The sequence below is a fragment of the Nycticebus coucang genome, chromosome 3 (assembly GCF_027406575.1).
Source record: "Nycticebus coucang isolate mNycCou1 chromosome 3, mNycCou1.pri, whole genome shotgun sequence".
NCBI classification, from domain to species: domain Eukaryota; kingdom Metazoa; phylum Chordata; class Mammalia; order Primates; family Lorisidae; genus Nycticebus; species Nycticebus coucang.
This window is the reverse complement of record NC_069782.1, coordinates 6,776,509-6,797,067: the sequence shown is the minus strand read 5'-3', so window position 1 is coordinate 6,797,067 and position 20,559 is coordinate 6,776,509. Positions and strand designations below refer to the sequence as shown.

The following is a 20,559-nucleotide window of genomic DNA, read 5'->3' as shown; positions in this document are numbered from 1 at the left end:
CAGGTGACATGTGGGGCCTCAACCGGAATCTACGCAGCTGAGGTCCTCGGAGGGGCCCAAGGGGCTGCCTCACAGCCAGGTGTCTACAAACCCTCACTGAGCTCTAGGGGTGGGGCCCTGAGCTAAGTTCTGGAAGGCACCTCCAGAAAGGAGGCAGATAGGGCCCTCCCCATGACACCTACAAGGATGTCTCAGTCTGCCCACCCTCAGGCAAAAGCACAAACCCTGGCTGCAGTGGTGATGTCAAGGCAGAGCCCTGCGGTGCTGGCACTGCCCAGGGCTTCAAGTGCGGACCATCCTGAGGCCTGAGGTGGAAGGCAGGCCCTGGCTAGGGCAGCACAGGAGTAGCAAGCGCACTGTTAACACTCTGAGGGAGACTGGACTTGGCTATTCCTGAGGTCTCTCCAAGCAGATCCTCACACTCCCAAGCTTCCACGTGCCGACCTGCCTGGTGGGGTCTCTGTGTCCAACTGCAACACTCTTCACATTTCTGATGGCACTCAGAGGAGGAGGAGAGAGATCATCATATGGTCTCCTGCCCCCAACTCAAAACCCAACCCTCCAGTGTTTCTCCAACTTTTTTTTTTTTTGAGACAGTCTTACTCTGCTGCTCTGGGTAGAGTGCCACAGCATCAGCATACGTCAGCCTGCTGAGTAGCTGGGACTATAGGTGCCCAACTTTTCTATTTTTAGTAGAGACAAGCTCTTGCCCAGGCTGGTCTCAAACTCCTGAGTTCAAGTAATCCACCCACCTCGGCCTCCCAAAGTGCAGGGATTATAGGCATGAGCCATCATGCCCGGCCCATTTCACAAACTTCTGACGCTGGGGTATGATCCCCAATCTGCACCTGTTTTTGGACTCGGCCCTGTGTGATTTTTTTTTTTTTTTGAGACCGAGTCTTATACTGTTGCCCTCGGTAGAGTGTGGTGGTGTCACAGCTCACAGTAACCTCCAACTCTTGAGCTTAAGTGATTCTCTTGCCTCAGCCTCCCGAGTAGCTGGGACCACAGACACCAGCCACAACACCCTGCTATTTTTTGGTTGCAGTTGTCATGTGATTAAGCAGGCTCAGGCCGGGCTCAAACCCACTAGCCTTGGTGTATGTGGCCGGCACCTTACCCTGAGCTAGGGTAAGCCGCCGGCTCTGTGTGATTTCAAATAGTGACTGTTCCCGGAGGGTCTGTTGGGAGTGTGCAATGGGCTGACGCTGCGCTACGAACACAGCAAGTACACCCACCACAGGGCAGGAGTGACAAGCCTCAGACCCTCCCTGTCCTTCCATTTGGTCCTCTTGTGCGAGGTGAGCAGAGCTATCTCATTTACACTGGGAAACTGAACTCCCAGAGGCAACAGTGAGGTTCTGGAACTAGCTCAGGAGTCCGAGCTCCTTGATAACTGTGCTCAGCCAGTTTGCTCATCTGCAGAGTCAAAGTAGTGGGTAACACCAGTTGATTGGCAAACTTTTTTTAGCCACAGACCCTTTTGCTCAAACGAAATCTTAAGCGGCAATGTCACATGTCAGGCAGTTAAAGGCACAGAGCTCTGCAGGAAGGAGCGTTGAGGGGCTATGCACCTCCCTGCCTCCGACCTGCGAGAGTGCTGCTGCTGACCCAGGGCCCAGCAAGCCCTGGTCTCCGCCAAAAGCAAATGACTACGGAGCTGGCGCCAGGCTTTCGGGAGGGGCAGCTCAGGGGCCACTGGCCCTCACAGATCCTCGAGGGAGGGGCTCTCGGAGCTCCTCAGCAGGGACAGCAGGTTCACCGCCGAGACACCAGGCACGTGGCCAGCGCAGATCTGGAGCATGCGCACCAGGCGCTGTGCGATGGTGGCCCGAAAGCTCTCCACCTGTGGGGAGAACAGAGCGCAGCAGTGAGTCAGATGCGTGGCCAGCCCTGCCGCCTCCCTCAGAGGGCAGCTCGGCCGCCACTGCCCATCACAGTGGCCTTCGTTCACGCCACACTTCACGAAGCAGTTTCCAACCACCGCAGCTTCCACAATCCCCCAAAGAGTACCCCAGAGATACCCACAGACTGTGACCTCTGCTCAAGAGGAAACGAAGGCTTAGCAAGCAAGGTGGGCTGGGTCCAGTAAACCATCCAGGTCACACAGTTAGTGACTGCAGAGCTGGGCTCCAGCTAGGACTCGTCCCAGACAACACGGGCCCCAAAGGCTCACTTACCAGGATCTGAGTAAAGACAGATACTCTGGCAGGAGTGGGAAGGAGGGAGGGAAAGAGTGGCCCTCATCACGACTGAGGCGGCGCCATTCAAAAGGAGCTCCTTTACCCAGGCTGCTGGGCCCGGGGGGAGCGGTGGGGTTCAGCAGGGACAAAACTATTTGCCAGTACCAGGCCAATGAGAGGTGCTCTGTGAACGTTTGTGGGAAGAATGGATGGCTGCTCATGTCTTCCCTGGCCACAGGTGGCCTCAGAAGTATCTTGCCTTATCCTGTTCCCTCTCTAGCTGGGGGTGGGGTTGGGGGCATCCACACCCACTCGTCACTCAAACTAGAGACTGGGGTATCCCAGACGCCCCCTCCTCTTACTCCCTCCACGTGTCACCCCTGACCTCCCTAGTACAAAATCCAGTGGTAACTTGCCAGCTTTCACCTCGCTGGTCCCAAGACAGAATGTGACGCAGCTGTTCACTCCCTCTGTGACGCGCTTCCAGGAGACCCAAAGGCTTCCTTCCACCCCGCAGGCTGTTCCCTCCCCTCTGCCCAACATCTAAACGCTGGGGCTGCAGGGCTTGGTCCTTTGCTCTCCCACGCTCAACCCTGGGTGCCCTCATCCAGTTCTATGGTTTAAAAATCATATAATTGCTGATGACGCCCAAATTATATCTCCAGAGCTTTCCCTGAATGTCGGACACACATGTACAGCTGCTTGCTTGATTTCTCCACTTAGATGCCTAATAGATGCCTTAATCTCAGCATGCCCCAAACAGAGCCACTGGAGCACCCTCCAACCTGCCCCTCCCATGGTCTTCCCACCTCAGCCAAGGACAATGCCATCCTTCTAGCCAGTCAGGCTTCAGAGTTATCACGGACTCTTCATCCTCTTGTGTCTCTCATTTTTGGCCACCAGCACATCCTGCTAGCTCCTCCTGGAAACAGCCAGTGCTGTAGAACACCTATTTCCCTCTTCCCTGGACACCACGGAATCCAGGCCACTCCTAACTCTTCTAGAAAGACTCCAGAACTGCCCCCTACTCTCCTCCTAGCAGCCAGAGGGATCCATTTAAAACCCAAGTCAGGCCACATCCCTCCTTAGCCCCAACACTCCAGCAGCTCCAGCTTAACTTGGAGTAAAAGCCACAGCCTTGGGTGGCGCCTGTGGCTCAGTGAGTAGGGCACCAGCCCCATATACCGAGGGTGGCGGGTTCAAACCCAGCCCCGGCTGAACTGCAACCAAAAACTAGCCGGGCGTTGTGGCGGGCGCCTGTAGTCTCAGCTACTCAGGAGGCTGAGGCAGGAGAATCGCTGAAGCCCAAGAGTTAGAGGTTGCTGTGAGCCGTGTGACATCATGACACTCTACCGAGGGCAGTAAAGTGAGACTCTGTCTATACAAAAAAAAAAAAGGGTGGTGCCTGTGGCTCAAAGGAGTAGGGCGCCAACCCCATATACTGGAGGTGCCGGGTTCAAACCCAGCCCTGGCCAAAAAAAAAAAAAAAAAAAAAAAAGCCACAGCCTTCACTGTGGCTCATGAGGCTCCCGATCTGGCCACAGTGCTCCTGTGACTCATCTCCCAATGCTCTGCTCCTTCTTGCTGTGTCCCAAGCACCCAGACCTCCCTGCTGGACCCGGAACACATCAGGCAAGTTCCAGACTCGGGGCCTTTGCACTTGCTGCCTCTCCTGCTGATTGTACTCTTCCCAGGCAGCTCCATGCCCGACCCCCTGCTCCCTGAAAGTCTTTATTTATTTTTTATTTTTGTAGAGACAGAGTCTCACTATATTGCCCTGTAGAGAGCTGTGGCGTCACAGCTCACAGCAACCTCAAACTTTTGGGCTTAAGTGATTCTCTTGCCTCAGCCTCCCGAGTAGCTGGGACTACAGGCGCCCGCCACAACGCCCGGCTATTTTTTGGTTGCAGTTTTGGCCAGGGGCCAGGTTTGAACTCGCCACCCTCGGTATATGGGGTTGGCGCCCTGCTCACTGAACCACAGGTGCCTCCCTATTTATTTTTATCTATTTATTTATTTAACCATAGCTGTGTACATTAATGTGATCATGGGGCACCATACCCTGGTTTCATAGACCGGTTGACACATTTTCTTTTCTTTTCTTTTTTTTTTTTTTTTTTTGTAGAGACAGAGTCTCACTTTATGGCCCTCGGTAGAGTGCCATGGCATCACACAGCTCACAGCAACCTCCAACTCCTGGGCTTAAGCGATTCTCTTGCTTCAGCCTCTCGAGTAGCTGGGATTACAGGTGCCTACCACAACACCTGGCTATTTTGTTGTTGTTGTTGTTGCACTTTGGCCGGGGCTGGGTTTGAACCTGCCACCCTTGGTATATGGGGCCAGCACCCTACTCACTGAGCCACAGGCGCCGCCCTGGTTTGTTTGTTTTTGAGACAGAGTCTCAAGCTGTCACCCTGGGTAAAGTGTCAGCGTATCACAGCTCACAGCAACCTCAAACACTTGGGCTTAAGTGATTCTCTTGCCTCAGCCTCCCAAGTAGCTGGGACTACAGGCACCCAGCTCTTTTTTTGTTGAAGTTGTCGTTGTTTTTTAGCTGACCTGGGCAGGGTTCAAACCCACCACCCTTGGTGTATGTGGCCAGGGCCCTACCCACTGAGCTACGGGCGCCACCCTCAAGTCACAGTTGTAGACAGGTGCATGGCACTCTACCCAGGGTGACAGAATGAGACTCTGTCTCAAAAAAAAAAAAAAAAAAAAAAAAAGTCACAGTCACAGTAGGGCCTCCCTGGTCACCCTATCTAAATCTTGCCCCCAAGCCCTTTTGACAGAGTCTCTGTGCTCTGTCTAGAACACCATGGCATCACAGCTAATAGCAACCTCAAAATCTTGGGTTCAAGCGATCCCCTTGCCCCAGCCTCCTAAGTATCTGGGACTACAGGTGCCCACCATAACGTCTGGCTAGTTTTTCTGTTTTTAGTAGAGAAGGGTTCTTGGTCTTATTCAGGCTGGTCTCAAACTCCTGAGTTCAGGTGATCCACCCTCCTCAGCCTCTCAGAGTGCTGGAATTACAGGCATGAGTCACTGTGCCTGGCCAAATCTTGCCCCTTTACCACCACCTGACAAGGACCATCCCTACTTTCTTCTTTTTTTTTTTTTGTGGTTTTTGGCCGGGGCTGGGTTTGAACCCGCCACCTCCAGCATATGGGACAGGCGCCCTACTCCTTGAGCCACAGGCGCCGCCCCATCCCTACTTTCTAACACATTCTACTTCTTTACCTTGTTTGATTCCTCAACTAGAACAGAGCCAGGATTTTTTGCTGCTTTGTTTGTGGTTGTGGCCCTAGAGCCCAGAACAGCCCTCGGCACGCAATAGACACTCAAGAAGTATTGTTGGATAAATCATCTCACTCTAAGTTCTGTGGCCTTTGCCCCTAAAATCTATCTCCAAGCTGCTGCTGCTCTGGCCAGCCCTCCTCCAATCCACACATCACTCCAAGGACATGGCTAAAAACCCAAGTCTAAGTACAAGCACAGCTTTGCCCAGGAAGGGTATACAGGAAGAAATGACTTAATTCTACTGGCACATCTCCAAAGCCCAGCAAATCCTGCTGCTGCACACATTACATACCTGCCTGTCTCAGGGGACTCTGAGGGGCAGGGCTGGTGACTTACCCGTGTCCCCAGGGACCAGCAGAGACCCCAGCAGCAGACCCAGGCAGTTAATTCACTTGGTGAGTCACAACCCTCCCGAGTGTATTTCCTCATCTGTGAAATGGGGCCGATGATTCCTGCTATGCAAAGGCCTCAGAGTGTGGTGAGGCTCAGACTCAATCACGCAGAAGAGGAACGGTGACGGTCCAGACACTGGTGCTTCATCTCAGGGGTGTGGGTCTATGCTGTGAGCAGGCATTTCCGCAGCCCCAGCTGCAGGCTGGAAACAGGCAAGGGCTCCTGCTTCCTACAAACGCCAGTCTTAAGAGTTCTCAGGCTAGAAGAGAACCTAGGACCTGGTGTGGCCCGCCACCTCACGGCCACAGTCAGCACTGCATGCCTGGCACCACAAGCACCTGGGCTGTGAAGCCATGACTGATTCTCCTTCAGCGATGAGAATGAACAAGTGACTTGTTCAAAGCCATACTGCGGCCGCTATGACAGGAGAGGTACCTGCATACTGACCAGCTGTTTCTCTCCGTTCTTGTCTCCTCAGAGGTTTGTTGTGAGGAAAGCCCAGCAGGGGCAGCCACTTTAGGTATGCCAGGCCTCATGGTCCCATGTGTGAGACCACAGCACTGACCTAGGCAGGGGTTCTAGAAAATAGTTATCAAATGTGAAAAGCAAAAGTGTGATAGAGGTCTATGTGTATCTTCCTCAATTCTGACTCAGAGGCGAGTCTAATGGCGCTCGTCATGTGGAAGTAGTGGTGAGATACTCCCAACCCTAATGTGATATAAAAACATTTGCCAGGGCGGTGCCTGTGGCTCAGTGGGTAGGGCACCGGCCCCATTTACCGAGGGTGGCGGGTTCATACCCAGCCCCGACTGAACTGCAACAAAAAATAGCGGGGCATTGTGGCGGGCACCTGTAGTCCCAGCTACTTGGGAGGCTGAGGCAAGAGAATCGCCTAAGCCCAGGAGTTGGAGGTTGCTGTGAGCTGTGTGAGGCCACGGCACTCTACCGAGCACAATAAAGTGAGACTCTATCTCTAAAAACAAACAAACAAACAAACAAACAAAAAACATTTGCCATTTCTTTTCTTTTCTTTTTTTTCTTAGAGACAGAGTCTCACTCTGCTGGCCAGGCTGGAATGCAGTGGTGCAATCACAGGTCATTGCAGCCCTAAGAGATCCTCCTGCCTCAATCTCCCAAGTACCTGGGAGGCATTCATCACTATGCCCAGCTAATTTTTTTTTTTTAAATGAGCTGTCTTATTTTATTTTATTATTTTTTTTTTGAGACAGAGCCTTAAGTTGTTGCCCTCGGTAGCGTACTGTGGCATCACAGCTCACAGCAACCTCCAACTCCTGGGCTCAAGTGATTCTCCTGCCTCCGTCTCCCAAGTAGCTGGGAGTACAGGCGCCCGCCACAACACCCATTTGTTTTTTGGTTGCAGCCGTCATTGTTGTTTGGCAGGCCCAGGCTAAATTCAAACCCGCCAGCTCAAGGGTATGTGGCTGGCACCTTAGACCCTTGAGCCACAGGCACCAAGTCGATTTTTTTTTTTTTTGGAGACAGGGTCTCACTTTGTTGCCCTCAGTAGAGTGCTGTGGCGTCATAGCTCACAGCAACCTCAGACTCTTGGGCTTAAGTAATCCTTTTGCCTCAACCTCCCAAGTAGCTGGGCTGGGACTATAGGCACTCGTCACAATACCTGGCTATTTTTTTGAGATGGGGTCTCACTCTTTCTGAGGCTGGTCTCAAACCCATGAGCTCAGGGCAGTTCACCTGCTTTGGCCTCCCAAGTGCTGGGATTACAGGCATGAACCACCTTGCCCGGCATGATTTATTTATTTATTTAATAAAGACAGGATCACACTATGTTGCCCAGGCTACAGCCTCAAACTTCTGGCCTCAAGTGATTCTCTCACTTCAGCCTCCCAAAGTGCTGGGACTATAGGCATCACACACAGCTGCCTGCCGTTTCTATTGGTAACAGTCACAGATTCTACTAATAACTACCTACATATCTTTTTTATACTCATAATGCTCAATTTCACTTAGTAGTAGGAAAAAGATTTTTTTCCCTCATCCAAGTTCATAGATTCCTTGAATTCGGTCCTTAGACTAGAGTTCTCCGTAGGCCCCAGAATAAGAACTGCTGGTCTAGACAGTAGTGAAAGGTCACATCTCTTTGCCTTTGGGAATGGATGTGACATCCAGAACAGAGCAGAAACACAATCTTCAAAATGAACTTCAGAACCAATAAATAGATTTGCAAAGCAACTGAGAAGTCTTGTGCACGGCTGGGGCAGCTCAGACCTCCCAGAGGAAGAACAAGGTCACAGCCAGTGAGCAGAAAACCCAGGATTCAAAGCAGGATCTTGCATCTCCCTCCACCTCAGGAGCCACCTCACTTGGCTACTTGATCATTCAATAAATGCTCTTGACAATGCAGTGTGTGTTGACTGCCCCTTCCCCATATCCAAGTATAACACAGGCGGCTGTGACAGTGTCCTCACCTCCAGGTCACAGAAGAGCAATGGGCTTCGGTAGGTGTGGGCCAGCTTTGCAATGGTGTGCCGATGAATGCTGCAGTGGTTCTCCTGCCCAGCTGCAAGGAAGCCACGAGAATGACAGCGGTAAGCTCTGCCTTCATGGCTGTAGTCCAGTAAGCGCTGGGCAAAGTAATTCACTTCCCCGCTCTGGATCTCAGTTTCTTTCTAGTCAATGGGGGTGACAATCCTGTCTGCCCTTTTTTCTGGGTCATCAAGGCTATCGAATTAGACAATGAGCACAATTATAGCTCCTACCCCACTGGGTTACTCCAGAGCCAATGACTTGATATCTAGAAACAACCTAGCCTTCATGTCTTCACTAGTGCTGAGAATAATCTGGGCCAAGCCTTCTCTCATGGAGCTAACACTTAAGCTGGAGAGTCAGATATGTCATTGGTACCAGAGGCAACTCTGGAGCTGAGTTTTGATGTATAGCAACACAAAGAGGAAAAAAGTATTTGAGAGAAGCCAGGCAGTACCATTAAGAGGCCCTGGAATAGGACTATCTGGGTATGAACCTTAGCTCTACCACTTCTTAGCTATGGGGGCCTTGGGCAAGTTAACATCATCATCAGTTTCCTCAGCTATAAAAACTAAGATAATAATACCTACTTCAAATATTAATATGACATAAAGAACCAAGCAACTATAAACAATGGCTGGCTCACAGTGAGAACTCAATAAAACTTAGCTATTTTTATTTCCTAACTCAAAAAATGGGACTAATGAGACTAGATTAGAAGGCAGAGGCCAAACCACAAAGTACTTCAAGTCTTTAGAGAAGTTTGTATTTTACTCTGAAAGCTACAGGGAGCCACTAGGCGACTCTAGGCAACAGCAAAATTCTCTGCTCAGATCCACTTTTAGAAAGGCTGACAGCAGGTCAAACTCCATCCCCAGGCGGCCTCAGCAAGGAGTCTACAACTGCCACAGCTTTCCCTTGGTTAGGGTGAGCAGGGGCACATGAAGGACACACTTACCGCCTGTGGCGAGGAAGCACACCTTCCCCAAGAAGAAACTGGTGTCCACATGGTGCAGGGACTCCTCTGTGACCTGGAGGCTGGGGTGGCCAGGCCAGCGTGAGAAAGCAAATCAGAGGACAAAACTTTACACAGAGAAAATAGAAACTCCCTTCTCTGATGCTAGAAAAGCCAGAGAGTAAGAGGAAGGTGACAGGCAACAGCCCTGGAGAAGCTTTTATCCCTTTTTTAAAAACACTACTTCTAGGCATGGTGGCTCACTCCTGTAATCCCAACACTTTGGAAGGCTAAGGTGGAGGACTTCTTCAAGTTAGGAGTTCCAGACCAGCCAGGGCAACACCATGAGATCCCGTCTCTAAAAAAAATTAAAGAATAAGCCAGGTGAGGTGACATGTGCCTCTAGCCCCAGCTACTCGGGAGACTGAGATAGGAGGATTGCTTGAGCTCAGGAGCTCAAGGTTACAATGAGATATAGCCACTGTACTCCAGCCTGGGTGACAGGGTGAGAACTTGTCTCTACAAAATAAAAATAAAAACAAAACAAAATTACTTTTAATTACAAAGTGACTCATGCTTATAAAAATGGTATATATGTAAGAAGTAAAGTCCTAACTGGGTGCAGTGGCTCACGCCTGTAATCCTAGCACTCTGGGAGGCTGAGATGGGTGGATTGCTTGAGCTCAGGAGTTTGAGACCAACCTGAGCAAGAGGGAGACCCTGTCTCTACTAAAAATAGAAAATTTAGCTGGGCGTTGTAGCAGGCGCCTATAGTCCCAGCTACTTAGGAGGCTGAGGCAAGAGGATTACTTGAGCCCATGAGTTTGAGGTTGCTGTGAGTATGATGACAGAGCACTCTACCCAGGGCAACAGAGTAAGACCGTCTCAAAAAGAAAAAAGAAAAAAGTAAAGTTCCACTCAGCAACACCATTAACTCTCAATTCCCCAGAGGAAACTGCTGCCAAAGTTTGAGGTACAAGTCTCCTAGAATTCTTTCCATATTCAAATAGCCAGTGGTATTTGAATCATCAAACTCCTTACCAGTACACAGAAACCCGCCTTCCTCAGGATGCCTGGCAAGCATCCCACAATATGTTTTCCCAGTGATAGGCATCACGTGGTCTCTGATTTTTCATTATTCCAGACAATGCAGCTTGAACATTCTTTTACACACATCCTTGCACATCTGAACAAATATTTCTGTAGGAAATAGGTAGATCCCAGAAGCAGAATGGCTGGGTCATAGCATGTGTCTTTAAAAAATGTAGATGGGGGTGGCGCCATAGCTCAGTGGGTAGGGCACCAGCCACATACACGGAGGCTGGCGGGTTTGAACACGGCCCAGGCCATGTTAAATAGTTATCAAATGTGAAAAGCAAATGTGCAATAGAGCACTATGAAAAAACAACATGCTAAAACAACAATGACAACTGCAACAAAAAAATAACCAGGCATTGTGGTGGGCACGTATAGTTCCAGCTACTTGGGAGGCTAGGGGAAGAGAATTGCTTAAGCCCAAGAGTTTAAGGTCGCTGTGAGCTGTGATGCCACTGCACTCGACCTAGTACGACATAGTGGGAATCTGTCTCAAAAAAAAAAAAAAAAAAGGGGCGGCGCCTGTGGCTCAGTGAGTAGGGCGCCGGCCCCATATACCGAGGGTGGCGGGTTCAAACCCGGCCCCGGCCAAACTGCAACCAAAAAAAAAAAAAAAAAAAAATAGCCGGGCGTTGTGGCGGGTGCCTGTAGTCCCAGCTACTCGGGAGGCTGAGGCAAGAGAATCGCTTAAGCCCAGGAGTTGGAGGTTGCTGTGAGCTGTGTGAGGCTACGGCACTCTACCGCGGGCCATAAAGTGAGACTCTGTCTCTAAAAAAAAAAAAAAAAAAAAAAAAAAAAAAGGTAGCTGGGTATTACCAAAGTGCTTTTGTTATTAGTTGCAATAATTTAATCAGACCACTGTATGAAAATGCTCTTTTCCTTCCTAACAAGGGACGCTCTGACCTCCTGGGCCCAGGCTTTCATTCACTGGTGTCCAGGGACTGATGAAGGAATCTGTTGACTCCTGGCCAAAGAAGGTCATCTTGGTTAGGTAGCCCAAGCCAAGGTTTCAGCCTGAGGACAAAAGCAACAATGACCCTGCTCCTGAGGGTGGCTACAGAGCTGGGTCTCTCCAAAGATCAGGCCAATGCCCTTTCAGTGAGCACAGAGGCCTCACTCAGAAAGCAACAGATCTGCTAAGGCAAACAGATCCTACCCTGTGGCATTCATGGCAGATCTCAGCTTTCTCAGTCCCACTACAGGCCTAAACCCCTGCTCGTGTGGGCCTGATGTTACCTGTATCTGGATCTCCACCACAGCTTTAGTGGTGTCTTAGTATCTGTGTAGGACTCTGAGCTCTGTGTAGCCTCAGCTTCATACCCCAGGAGGGATGGACTCATTCCCATCTTTACCTGGCTAACTCATCTTTCAGGTGTTTTTCTGGGTTTTTGGTTTTTTTTTTTTTTTGAGATAAGGTCTCACTCTGTTGCCCAGATTGGAGTGTAGTGGCATCATCACAACTCAATGCAACCTCAACTCCTAGGCTCAAGAGATCCTTTTGCCTCAGCCTCCTGAGCAGCTGGGACTAAAGGCACATGTTACCACACCTGGGTAATTATTGTTTTTTGTAGAGATGGGTTCTCCCTATGTTGTCAAGGCTGATCTCAAACTCCTGGCCTCAAGGAATTGGCCTTCCAAAGTGCTAGGACAACCAGTGTGAGCCAGTAGCCTCCTCCCCTTCCCATTACAAGTGAGGTCACTGTCCCAGTATACTCCCAAGCCAGGTCTGCCTGAGTCCTGACAGCCCCGTCCTCTGGTCTCACCTGTATTTGCTGTGAAGGTTAACCACAAATACGATCAGATCAATTCGGGGCCGATTCACATTGGTGGGCAATGGGAGGGACCTTGCTAAGTGGCTGAAAAACAAGAAATTACAGGACTAAATATAGATGCACAGTGAATGTTCACATGCTGCCCTTCATGGGGAAGAGGCTGTCACAGGCTCCTGACCAAGACTCTTGTGGTCAAGACTCCCTGGGTGAGTACAGAGGCAGGACAGAGTCAGTCCTATCTGGATTACTCCTGTCTGATTCTCTCTTCCAGAAAGGAGATCTGTTTAGTAACCACATAGGCAAGAAGGAGGTCTGGATATAAGATGTCACGCACTTATAGCTATGCAGTTACCACACTGCATGGTGGAGGGAGGGAGACCTGGTTCAGAATAGGAGGTGTTGGGCCGTGAAGTTTAAGGGCTAAAACTGAACTCCTCTGGAGTGAGGCAGATGCGGGCTCAAGCCCCATTTCTTTTTTTTTTCTTTGTAGAGACAGAGTCTCACTGTACCGCCCTCGGGTAGAGTGCTGTGGCGTCACACGGCTCATAGCAACCTCTAACTCTTGGGCTTACGCGATTCTCTTGCCTCAGCCTCCCGAGCAGCTGGGACCACAGGCGCCCGCCACAACGCCCGGCTATTTTTCTGTTGCAGTTTGGCCAGGGCTGGGTCCGAACCCGCCACCCTTGGCATATGGGGCCGGCGCCCTACTCACTGAGCCAAAGGCGCCGCCCTTCAAGTCCCATTTCTATCAATTACCATGTGACCATAGGACACACAACTGGGACATTTGGACTTGGTCTCCAGTTAATAAATACCCACCCAAAGGCTTTTCTTGAACACTCTACTACTGACCATTAAAAAAAACCCAACCTATACTCCCCAAAAAAGTCCAGTCATGTATAAATTACCACTGTTAGCATTACAACATTTTTCTAAACATGTCATCATGTGCATAATATATACATATTCAGACAATAAATATAATCTAAAAATAGGATAATAGTATTTAATTTGAATGAATAAAGCAAAATAACTAAAGTGAAATTGAAAAAGTAGATGAACTTTGGATAAACTTTTCTTTTTTTTTTTTTTTTGTAGAGACAGAGTTTCACTTTATCGCCCTCGGTAGAGTGCCGTGGTGTCACACAGCTCACAGCAACCTCCAACTCCTGGACCTAGGCGATTCTCCTGCCTCAGCCTCCCGAGTAGCTGGGACTACAGGCGCCCGCCACAATGCCCGGCTTTTTTTTTTTGTTGCAGTTTGGCCGGGGCCGGGTTTGAACCTGCCACCCTCGGTATATGGGGCCGGCACCCTGCTCACTGAGCCACAGGGGCCACCCTGGATAAACTTTTCTTAATCACAGAGATTACATCCTAAAGGAGCCCATTTTTAAAAAGAGTATGAAAAAATTGGCTTAGCGCCTTTAGCTCAGGAGCTAGGGCGCCAGCCACGTACACGGGAGCTGGCAGGTTCGAACCCAGCCCGAGCCTGCCAACAACAATGACAACTACAACCAAAAAATAGCCAGACTGATTCTCTAACTTCTAATACTTCATCCTACATTTGGTCAAGACTCTTAAAAGTGCATTACATCAACATTATTGTTTTGTTGTTTTTTGAGACAGAGTCTCAAGCTGTTGCCCTGGGTAGAGTGCTGTGGTATCATAGCTCACAGCAGCCTCCAACTCTTGGGCTCAAGCAATCCTCTTGCCTCAGTTTTTCTATACTTTTTTAGACAGACAGGATCTTGCTTTTTGCTCAGGCTGGTCTTGAACTCATGAGCTCAAGCAATCCATCCTCCTTGGCCTCTCACAGTGCTAGGATTACAGGCCTGAGCAACCACACCTGGCCATACATCAACATTATTGTTACTGTAATATAAATTTATGTTGTATTTTAACTATAACTCTGGACCCAGGCTGATAAATCTGCCACTCCATAACGCTGCTGGTCTCCACAGGAGAGGCAAAGGGCCTGGGGGTGGGGTGGGGTCTCTCTCTGATAATTAAATACTTCAGTAGTGAAGAGATAATTTTCGCTCACAACTCATTGACCAGAACAAGTCACAAGTACAGGAGGTCAAAAAGTTACTGATTCCTGCCATCTACTCATGTACTACATACCCAGAGAAATAAAAATATTTGTTTAAAAGCGTGAAAATTTATTTATGCCTTAAGTTCAATAACTTAACTAGGCTATAACTTGATATCAAATGTACTGTATCCATTTTTCCTCAAATAAGGTATTCTTTTTAATGGAAAAATTTAACTTTTCACTCATTTCAGGAAATTTTCTTCTATTATATCTTCAAACACTATTGCTATAATTCTTCAAATCTTTTTTCCTTGTAAATACTAAAAAAAAAGTTTTCAATCACATCCACTCCGATCCTTAGTGTTTCTATATATTTATTAGATCTCAAATGGTAATATTTTGGGCCCTCGTTTTTTACTCTTAACTCTGCAACCTCCCTTTTCCTCTTTCTGTTGTTTGGTCATTTGGTCTTTCAATGGTTCTCTTTCAAATTCATGTTCTTATTAAATTTCCCAATATACAGATGAGGGAAAAATGCAAGTTTTCCATCACATAACAGAAACATTGCGCTGTGTTAGCCTGGAGTGCTAAGCAAAGTTGTTACAAAGTAATTAAGCCCTTACCAAAATAATTACCACCTTGGAAAAGTGTCCAGCACTTTCTTGCCTTGAAATAGCCAGCTCAAACTGGCCCTCACTCCTTTAGAGCTGCTTTGATTGTCCTATTGTGCCCTTGAGCTAACTGTATGTAATCCCTGCCTGGTGGGAAACTAATATGCGCATCATGTCGGATGACAGCATGATAATAGTATTGTACCTGCATTATTTATTTCACTGTGAACAATTAAAAAAAAAAACTGTAAAAAACTTTGCATTAGGCTGGCTGCCATGGCTCATGCCTGTAATCCTAGCACTCTGGGAGGCCAAGGCGAGTGGATTGCCTGAGCTCACAGGTTGAGACCAGCCTGAGTGAGAGCAAGACCTGTCTCTAAAAATAGTCAGGCGTTGTGGCAGGTGCCTGATGTCCCAGGTACTCTGGAGGCTGAGGCAAGAGAATCACTTGAGCCCAAGAGTTTGACACCACAGCACTCTACTGAGGGCAACAAAGTGAGACACAAAAAACAAACAAAAAAAAACTTTGCATTACTCATTGGGAAGAGATGGAGTGGTATGGATTTTGCATGCAAGAAAGCTCCTGTGGAAGAAATTCCTGTGCTGCTTAGAAGCAAAAGCCCTTGTAAGTAACCTCTAATAAACAGATCTAACTCATCAAGTTGGACTTGTCTTTTTGATTCTCTTGGAGAACCAATGTTTGGAGGGTAGTTTTTCTACACTGTCCTGGGATTTCCCCAAAACACTAGGGAAAAAAAACCCCAAACTTTGTTCTCCTTTTTTTAGAGTCAGTTCTTCCTTAGATTATTTTTTTTGTATGTGATATGACTTGCCCATTTTTTGCAATAATGCCCATAACACTTCTTTCCATCTTGTTTTTGTTCAGTGTAGGCCATTCTGTCCACTTACCCTGACACTAATTAAGTATATTTTTTAATCCTTTCCCATTTCTGAGCTACAAATTTGAAACTGATGGTTGGGTTTGATGTTCTGTAGCCTGAGAGCTGGTGAGGTGGGTAGAGCACAGAAAGAGCAATGAACAATCTTTATTTAGAGGGAAAGATTATACTCCCTTATCAGAGTCCTCAAAGTGCTGTATCAAGGTTTATTCTCCCTAGGAAGAGCATTCCAATGTCATTGGAGGAATATCCTCTGGATTTGGATCATTCTCCTTCAACACAGACCCCTGGGCCTATTTTTCTATCAGGGACAACTACACATCCATATATTCAGTCACTTGACTGAAACAGCAGCTGTTTCTACTCCCTTACCGGTTAGGAAAAGGAAAACAAGTTATCTTTTCTCCAAATTTGAGGAATATTAAAGAATTCTCAGAGGACTTTTGTTGTGGGAGTAAGGGTAGCAGGCATACTGTGCCAGAATATTTTGCTGCCAGTGAAGCTTGCTGATTTTTGTTATTTTCCCATTCATTCATTAAGTTTGAGGAGAAGAAAATTTTGTAGTCAGCTTTATTTCACCATATTTACTGAGGAATCTTTGTCTTCCACTTTTACTAATCTCTAGATATTTCCAGCATCCCCTCCTCTCAAAAGCCTTCTCGAATCTTGAATTAACCAGATTAATTCAACAATTATTAATTGAGCATCTACTCTGTGCCAGTTACTAGTTGAGGCACTGGGGATTCACCAGTCAACAAGGGTCAATGCCCCTGCCCTCAAGGGCCTGACTCTCGCCATGGGGCAAAACGGACCATATAAACTGACAAAAAGACAGGTAATTTCTTTTATATGAACAGAAAGTAGGATTTATTGGTAGGTGCAAATGAGGCGGCAGCACAGTGGAAGCCCTCATGAGTGAATACAGTGCCTGCCATTTGTCTAAGTGGCCTTGACTGGGGATGTATTTGACCTGCTTCTCAGATATGACCCACTATATCTTCAAATTCAACTGCATTAAACTTGGTAAAGTTTCACTTCTTTGAGATGTGAATCTTCTGGTAGTAGCCAGGGAACTTGAACTTGGCCCTGTTTAAGGCCTCAATCACATGCTCCTTATTCTGCAGTTTGATGTGGATGGACATGATGACTTGGTCAATAAGAACCCTGGCCACAGTGTCCTGGGGCTTTCCAATAGCACCATACATAACTGTTTGGAGCCTAGGCTGGGGATAGCACACAGTCTGACATGTGAACACATATTGGAAAGGATTCTTTCCATGGTCCCTTACAGCAATCGATATAAGCAAAAGGCTGCTTACACTCCCAAGGAGGTTGCTGTTTGCAGCCATTGCACCCTAGGCCCCCATGAAGAAAGGAACACAGTCGGTTTAATTGGCTGCAGGTAATTTCTTTCCTTCTTTTCTTTTTTTATTCTCTTCTGGACAGGTAATTTCTTTCTTTCTTTCTTTCTTTCTTTTTTTTTTTTTTTGCAGTTTTTTTGGCCAGGGCTGGGTTTGAACCCACCACTTTCGGTATATGGGGCTGGTGCCCTACTCCTTTGAGCCACAGGCGCCACCCAGGACAGGTAATTTCTTACTGTAACAAGTTCCATGAGCAAAATAGAATATGTGTGGTGGCAGAGAGTGATGGAGGCTACCTTAGACCGAGTGCTCAGTGGGGTCCTGCCTGCGGTATATGCACATCTGAAGGGGCGAAGGCGCCAGCTCTGGGGCAGGACGACGGACAGGTTCAGCGAGGGCAAATGGCATGTCAAGAAGGAAGAGTTAGCCAGCAGGCACCCCTGCGCCCCAACCCCTGCCTCCCGGGTCCCTCAGACCCCAGCCTAAGTTCAGGCCATAGCTGCAGCTACTTACACCTTCATCTGGGAGGCGCAGTCCTCCTCGAGCATCGAGTCAGCTAGCTGCTGCAGATGAGCATCCTCGGCGCCCACCAGCTGCCCGGAGAGAAAAAGCAACCGGTTGAGACCAGGGCACAGTAGCCCCTGGGGAGGGCCTGGCACTTGGAACCACTCCTTGGGAGATCAGGCCACCGGCCCAAGGCAGTTCAGAGGCGCCATTTCCCGAGAAGAGGACCCTTGAGAAGAGGATCGGGTTGGAGGCTTGAGGTTTGGACCCGCTCCGCGCCTGTTGGCACCGCACGGACTCCTCCCTGACCCTCACTCCAACAGTCAGGCCTCTGCCCGTAAGGAAACCTAATCTGCCAGGTGTGAAAACCCAGTCCCAGCTTGAGGGGGGTGGTAGGCGGGAGAACCAAGCTCTGAGCTAATCCGAGTAGCCCACTCCCTGAAGAGGAGGGACACTTCCGCCAATAGGTGCGCGGCGAACTCTTTACCAGCTTTTGATTGGAGAGTGGGCGGGGTTGAGCTGGGCCCCGGCCTGAACAGCCAGCGCCCGCACCTCAGAGAGCGCAGAGGCTGGGCAACTACTGGCAGCAGAGGAGATGCCGGCAGAGAAGTGGAGCCACCAGCACCTACCAAGATGGTGGCAGTGTCCAGGCCAGGCAGCTTGTCCAGTGGCCTCAACACCGACATCCCAGTCGCAGGACAAACCGCCGCTCCCGTGCGCGCTACACTTTCAAACCTCCGGGACTCCGCCTCAAGTGCTAGGCTTGGGGCACGTGGCCCTGTCTGGGAGGGGCTTAGCTGGTTCTCTTAAAGGAACCGCTACGTTCTTTCCTGAAGGGAGTTTCCAGGGCTGACAAAGAACAGAAGGTGCTGGAAGGGCCCTTTGCGCCACAATTTCAGAGGAAGTTCCCTGTGATTCGTTTGTTTACTTTTCATTCATAGTACTCTAGAGTTGGGTGTGACTGTGATGCCCAGGCTGGCCTTGAAATCCTGGGCTGGAGCGATCCTCCTGCCTAAGCCTCCCGTGTAGCTGGGACTACCTACACACGTGAGTCTGGCCGTTCACAACACCCATCTATTTTTTGGTTGCAGCTGTCATTGTTGTTTGGCAGGCCCAGGCTGAATTCAAACCTGCCAGTTCAAGTGTATGTGGCCTTGAGCCACAGGCACGGAGTCAATTTTTTTTTTTTTTTGAGACACTCTTTCACTTTGTTACCCCCAGTAGAGTGCTCTGGCATCACAGCTCACAGCAACCTCAAACTCTTGGGCTCAAGCAATTCTCTGGTCTCAGCCTCCCAAGTAGATGGGACTACAGGTGCCTGGCACAACGCTCAGCTAAATTTTCTTTCTTTCTTTTTTTTTTTAGTAGAAATGGGGATCTCACTCTTGCTCAGGCTGGTCTCAAACTGGTGAGCTCAAGCAATCCACCCGCCTCAGCCTCCCAGAATGCTAGGATTACAGGTTTGAGCCACCTCGCCTGGCCAGTTAACCTAATTTTCTTTCTTTCTTTCTTTTTTTTTTTGAGACAGAGCCTCAAGCTGTTGCCCTGGGTTGAGTGCTGTGACATCACAGCTCACAGCAACCTCCAACTCCTGGACTCAAGCGATTCTCCTGCCTCCGCCTACCAAGTAGCTGGAACTACAAGCGCCTATCACAACACCTGGCTAGTTTTTGGTTGCAGCCATCGTTGTTGTTTGGCGGCCCAGGCTAGATTTGAACCCACCAACTCAGGTGTATGTGGCTGGCGCCTCAGCCATTTGAGCCAAAGGCACCAAGCCCAGTTAACCTAATTTTCATAGACAGAACTATCAGTACGATTGACCACCTCTGTATGTTGACCAATTTGTTACAGTCCCTTGAGTGGTCACATTACAGAGGCTCTACTGTATATCCAGTAACTGCCACTTCCACTGCCACAACCAGGACAAGCCACAGTCTTCTGTCACCTGGACCATTGTAACACTTCCTGGCTAGCTGCTTTCACCATGGTCCCCAACGCTACCAGTTATTCACACAGTAATGAGAGTCATTCTTTTAAAGCGGAAATAAGAGCAGACCTTGTCTCTGATCAAAACCCACCAATGGTTCCCATCTCAGGGCACTAAATAGTCCTACATGACCTCTGAGCCCCTGTGTGTTCTGGTCCCTGATAATCTCCCTGACCTTATCTTCTGCTCTTCTCCCTTTGACACCCACTCGAGCCACACACACGAGCCACTAGGCTTTCCGTCAAATATTCCAAAAGTCCTCCTACCCCAGGACATTTCTTCTGCTGTCCCCACTGTCTGAAATGTTGTTCTCTCAAATAGTTCCATGGCTTGTTTCCTGTCTTTTATTTGTGCCTCTGTTCCAATGTCACCTTATCAAAAGGGCCTTTCGCCTGTAGTCCCAGCTACTCGGGAGGCTGAGGCAAGAGAATCGCCTAAGCCCAGGAGTTGGAGGTTGCTGTGAGCTGTGTGAGGCCACGGCACTCTACTGAGGGCCATAAAGTGAGACTCTGTCTCTACAAAAAAAAAAAAAAAAAAAAAAGGGGCCTTTCTTTTTCTTTTTTTTTGGCCGGGGCTGGGTTTGAACCCGCCACCTCCGGCATATGGGACCGGCGCCCTACCCGCTGAGCCACAGGCGCTGCCCCCTTTCTTTTTCTTTTAAGACAGGGTCTCACCCTGTCACCCAGGCTAGACTGTGAAGTGGTGCAAATAGTTCACTGCAGCCTCTAGCTCCTGGCCTCAAGCCATCCTCCTGCCTCAGCCTCCTGAGTAGCTGAGCTAACAGCTTGGATAATTTACTTTTTTTTTTTTTTTGTAGAGACAGAGTCTCACTGTACCACCATTGGGTAGAGTGCCGTGGCGTCACACGGCTCACAGCAACCTCTAACTCTTGGGCTTACGCGATTCTCTTGCCTCAGCCTCCCGAGCAGCTGGGACTACAGGCGCCTGCCACAACGCCCTTC

The 20,559-nt window shown here is 49.0% G+C and overlaps 1 protein-coding gene and 1 non-coding gene across 3 annotated transcripts; both read right to left on the bottom strand.

The window, feature by feature from the left end:
* Positions 1–1,449: 1,449 nt before the first annotated feature.
* On the bottom strand, positions 1,450–18,372 carry CENPM (centromere protein M). Of its 2 annotated transcripts, XM_053584818.1 has the most exons (6): positions 18,240–18,372; positions 17,620–17,699; positions 12,192–12,284; positions 9,337–9,416; positions 8,321–8,412; positions 1,450–1,846 (listed from the first exon to the last, which is right to left on the bottom strand). In XM_053584818.1, the coding sequence occupies exons 1-6, from the start codon at positions 18,294–18,296 to the stop codon at positions 1,706–1,708; spliced, it is 543 nt and encodes a 180-aa protein (XP_053440793.1). In that variant the 5' UTR covers positions 18,297–18,372; the 3' UTR covers positions 1,450–1,705. The 2 variants fall into 2 exon arrangements, with proteins under 2 accessions (XP_053440793.1, XP_053440794.1); XM_053584819.1 differs by lacking the exon at positions 12,192–12,284.
* Positions 17,013–17,147, bottom strand: LOC128582840 (small nucleolar RNA SNORA70). Its single transcript, XR_008379268.1, has one exon. It is a non-coding gene; the product is annotated as a small nucleolar RNA SNORA70 (small nucleolar RNA).
* Positions 18,373–20,559: the final 2,187 nt, after the last annotated feature.